At 32.2% G+C, this 5163-nt stretch overlaps 1 protein-coding gene across 1 annotated transcript; it reads left to right on the top strand.

The window, feature by feature from the left end:
* Positions 1 to 1401: 1401 nt before the first annotated feature.
* On the top strand, positions 1402 to 3691 carry LOC120085365 (cell division control protein 45 homolog). The gene has a single exon (XM_039041312.1). The coding sequence runs from the start codon at positions 1719 to 1721 to the stop codon at positions 3498 to 3500; it is 1782 nt and encodes a 593-aa protein (XP_038897240.1). The 5' UTR covers positions 1402 to 1718; the 3' UTR covers positions 3501 to 3691.
* Positions 3692 to 5163: the final 1472 nt, after the last annotated feature.

Below are 5163 nucleotides of genomic sequence, written 5' to 3'. Positions count from 1 at the left end.
GTTGCAAATTTACCCTTGAGATTTGAGTTTTGTTTTAAGTTGGTTCCTAGGTTTCAAGATCTTACATTTTAAATCTCCTTTTTTTCATTAAATACCCACTTTACATCATTGACCTCAATATCTTCTAATGAATCTAGAATAATTATGAAGTGAAATTTTAAAAGTGATAAAAAACAATGAAACCTAATAAACTATAATTATTATAATTATTTTAAATTTATTAACATATATTAACATTAACCAAAAAATGAGTATTAAGTGAAAAATCGAAGTTAAAAATGTAAATTGTGAAATCTAAGGATCAAATTGAAACAAAACTCAAATGTTAAAGGTAAAATTGTAACATTTTGAAACTTATGGACTAAATTGAAACCAAACTCAATACTTAACTTAAACCAAACCTACGCTGAATACACTCATGTCTCTCCTTTTTAATTTTAATTTTATTTTTTTACCTTTCTTTCTACGATTAAAATTGAAACGTATAACGTAATATACATAGGAAAATTTACACACTTGGTTTCTATCGTTCAACTTTTTGTCCTTCTATTAACTTTATGTTATGTAGGTATGACTAGACAATTTATTATTTTTTTTACGCTAACATGACTAAAGTATAATATATTTACATTTTTTAAATTGTTAATATGGCAAAAATATATAATTTTATTATTATTTTAAAGTGTGGGAGTGAATCTTTGTTTGAAAACTAATCGAACAAAGAAAATTTATGGACAATTTAAATGTAGAAGGGACCAAAATTGAGATTATCCAAAACCTCGAGAATAAAATGTTGAATTTGAGAATTCACGACCTAAATGCAACTTAAGTCATACCTGATTGGCTAAAAGTATAATTTATTATTATTAATTATTGTAAAATAATATTTATACAATATCTATAATATAAAATATGATTACTAATTAATTAATAATAATAATTTATATTAAACTAAAAATTTTGGTTCCTAAAAAAATAAAAATAAAAATTGGGTTGATAACTATTCGCATTATAAATACATTATTAACTACATCTTAAATTGAGATCAAATATCTAAATCGGTATTATATCTCTTGTTTTTAAATTTAGGTTTTTTTTTTTAAAAAAAAATTCCAGTATTTATATCTATAAAAAATTGACTATTTATCTTCATATCCAAGAGGCTTTAAACTTACGAAGACTCAGAAGCCTATCGCGACCGTCCAAATGTTCCACACCCATCAACCACCGTAGATTCAGTAGGCCCCGCTGATTCTTAAAATGAGAACGAATGTAGAGTAACATTCCCCATCGATTTCCCTCTTGCGAGCGCCAAATTTTCGCGGTAGCTTAAAAAAATTTAAAAATTTTCATTTAGAAAGCGAAAACCAAAATCTCAAATGTTTTGAAACTTTGGAACCATTTTCTATATCACGTTCTTCAGTTTCCCTCTCTTCTTCCTCTCTCAGATCTCAATAGACAAAGCGAAATCCGTCTCTTTTTCTCTCTTCCACTTTCAGATACTTCAAATTCCTCTTCCAATCTTTTCCCTTCTGCTCAAGAATTCAAGAATTACCCTGTTTTCTTCTCTACCTTTGGTGCTGTATGGATTCTGGTGGCGTTCAAGAAGCTAATTCGGTTAGTATTTGATTGGGATTTGAAATTCTTATCTGGGTTTTCCTAGTTTCGTGGTGGGATTTTGTTTTCTGTTTGTTTCTGGATGTTTGATTGAAGGGATTATGGTGAGGGAACAACGAGTTGAATCGTTTTACACTAAACTTCGTGACTCTGTCGCTGCTTCTTCTTTGTCTCCTCTCCTTATTTTTCCTTCCACCTCTGATGTAGACTCGCTCTGTGCCTTGAAAATTATTTTTAAAGTTCTTGAATCTGATTCTGTTCGATACGCTTGTTACCCTGTTTCTTCTTTTCAAGAAATTCATAAATATGCTGGTCCTAGTTTGACTTCCTCCTCTGCTGATCCGATTTCGATTCTTTTGATTAATTGGGGTTGTCACCGAGATCTTAGGAAGGTTTTGAGTTTAGGTCCGGCTGCTCATGTGTTTGTTGTTGATAGTCATCGCCCGATTCATCTTCATAATCTGAGTAGTGAGAATGAACAAGTGGTTGTGCTTTATACGAAAGACGACGAGCTCCAGGCCGATTTGGCTTATGATTTTGATATCTCTGCTTTGGCGAATGCAAGTGATTTGAACAGCGATGATGAGATTGATGATGTATCGGACAGCGACGACGACAATGATAGCGAAAGCGATGAAGATGGCAGGCGTGGGTCGAGGAAAAGGAGGAGGGTTGAGAAGGAAAATGAAGAGGATCCTGTTCAGCTTTATAGGAAATTGAAAAGGGGATACTATCAAATGGGTACCTTCCATGGTAGGCCTTCAGGGTGTTTAATGTATGATCTGTCTCATTCGTTGAGGAAGAACACGAATGAATTGCTATGGCTGGCTTGTGTGTCTTTAACAGATCAGTTTGTACATGAAAGATTGACGGATGAGAGATATCAAGCTGGGGTTATGGAGCTTGAACAGCACATTAACAGTTCAGGGAACTTGAATGCTGTTAACTCTGTTACTCTTAAAGATGGTACCAAGATCCGAGCTCCTGATGCATCTAGAATCACTTATGATGATGAACCCAGATTAATGCTCTTGCAGGAGTGGAATTTGTTCGATTCAATGCTTTGTTCTTCATACATTGCAACCAAGTTAAAGACATGGAGTGACAATGGAATGAAGAAGCTCAAATTGCTTCTAGCACGTATGGGGTTTGCACTTGTGGATTGCCAACAAAAGTTCCAATACATGAATATCGAAGTGAAACGAAAGATGAAGGACGAATTCGAGCGATACCTTCCTGAATACGGCCTAACCGATTTCTACTACAGAAGTTTCTTGAGGTTACATGGTTATAGCTCAAAAGTATCAGCAGCAGATGTGGTATATGGGGTCACTGCATTGCTCGAGTCGTTTGTTAAATCGGATGGTTCTAGTGCTTCTAAGCAGTTCGGAGTGGCTTATGATGCATTGTCATTGAACAATCTTGATAAGCTCAAAGCTGGAATGCAGCAGGCAATCAAGGTCCAGAGATCAATTCTTAGACAGGGGAGCTCTGCAATTACAAAGAGTGGTTGTATAAGAAGTGGGAGAAAATTTCGTTGGGTGAAGCTTGAAGATTCTGTAGACACCAAATTGTTGGGATATCCTCAAGCACTCACAAAATTCTGCTACTTTATAATGGATGCTTTGAAAGAGAGAGGAGCCAGAATGAAGCCTTTGCTATGTGCTTGCTTATCTCAAGAGCCCAACAAAGTACTGATCGTTGGAGTTTGTGGGAAGCCTAGGCTTGGGGCATCTCAAGGCAATGCATTTGGGAGAGCTTTTCGAGATGCGGCGCAGGAAATTAGCTCGGAGTTTTTCCACGAGATGTTTGAATCTTCATGGATTCTTCTTGAAAAAACTTCAGTTAACTCTTTCATGGTTAGATTGACTCAGAAGCTGTAAGGTACAATGGCTGCCATATTCCTTCTATCAAGTATGTTTCTTCTTTCCCCTCCATTTCTATGGCATATCAGAGAAGATTTCAATAACTGATGTGCCTTACCAGTTGAATGAGATGAAATGATTATGATCTCCCACAGCTTAACATCAATTGTAGTGATGACGGTTTAATATCCTTAAAATCCCATTGGTTAGTTGCTTGTTATGTACAAGTACACATTATCTGAAAGTGTTCTCTTTTCCTTTGCTTAGAGCTTTTATGTAACTTCATCTTTCACTTTAGTTCTGCATACTAGATTATTGAATATAAATTATTTGTACTAATTTCGGATGTTAGATTCAATTTTCCCCTCAAGCTTTAATTGGGGCTGTTGAAGTATTTTTGAAATATCTGTCTTGTGTATATTTTTTGTACCCCTTGAGTTGTGATTCTGTTGATGATCACATCATGAACACTATGCCTTTGACGTTCTAATCTTTCTACAGTGAAAATTGTATTTGCTCAATTTATATTCTTAGGTTTAAGCTCTTGTGTTTTTTGTTTTGTTTTTTTAATCTGATTTATTAATTAGTTTGTAATAATTTATAAATTTAGTTCTTTCAAATTTTTGTTCAATGTGGAAAGTTGAAAGTCAATTGATTTGTTGAGAGATTATTTATGTTTATATTAATAGAAATGCTTTCGTTGTAATCTTGATAACATTAACATAAGGAGAAAATTTAGGTTTAGTCTTATTCTATGTGCAGTCGAAGTTGTGCTCAATATAAAATTGTCAAGTGATAATTATGTTTTTTTTTAAAAAAAAAATAAAATTTTCCGAATTTTTTTGTATGGTAAAGTGGAGAGTAATTTAGGTGTAATGTAGATTTCACTTAATATTATTCTTAGCATAATATTCCTCTACAACCATTATAATCATATTGACAATCTAATTCATTATGGAACTTTCTGTTGGGATCAACAAACTATTATTTTTCAAGTAAAAAAATGGGTTTAATCATAACAATATGTAAAGTTTGATGGTCTTATCAATAGGGTGATTTTTTTTTTTTTGACAAAATCTATTGGCTAAAAGTTTTTTTTTTTTTTTTTTTTCATATTCCAATACTATGCATACACAGGAAAAAAAAATTATTCTTTTAAATTGGGTAAACTTTTAATTTTATCAAATCAAACTTTAAACTTAAATAGGTGGTTATCCTATGCTCAATTTTTTTGGGGTTAAATTTACTTATTAATTTTGACAAACAGTCAAATAAGATTCTCTCAAAAGTTACATAGTTCAACAAAAAAAACAAGGCTCGCACTAAAGTATTTTTAATTGATGCATGAGATTAATAATTAAATGTATATTTTAATACCTACAAATTTTAACAAAAAATAAAAAAAATTCCTTTGAAGCTTTATTAATTTTGCAGCAGACACATGGATATTTTGTATCTCATTGACATTTTTTTAAAAAAAATGGAAGTTTAATTGTAAAAATTACCATAAGAACTCAACTTCATTGCATACTTATAGGATGGTAAATGAAATTGAAAATTTAGAGTAAAAATGGCGAATATAGGGTAAGAATTGAAAATTTTCCAATCCATTTCTAAAAAAGAGTTCAATTGTATTACTCTCAATAGTTAATAGGTGTATTTTGCAATGTAGGGTTTGATG

This window comes from Benincasa hispida, chromosome 9 (assembly GCF_009727055.1).
Source record: "Benincasa hispida cultivar B227 chromosome 9, ASM972705v1, whole genome shotgun sequence".
NCBI lineage: Eukaryota > Viridiplantae > Streptophyta > Magnoliopsida > Cucurbitales > Cucurbitaceae > Benincasa > Benincasa hispida.
The sequence above is the reverse complement of the archived record's forward strand: the minus strand, read 5'-3'. Positions and strand labels throughout refer to the sequence as shown.

Coding starts and splice junctions, on each gene's coding strand:
- LOC120085365 (XM_039041312.1), top strand. CDS start 1,719: ATGGTGAGGGAACAACGAGTTGAATCGTTTTACACTAAACTTCGTGAC.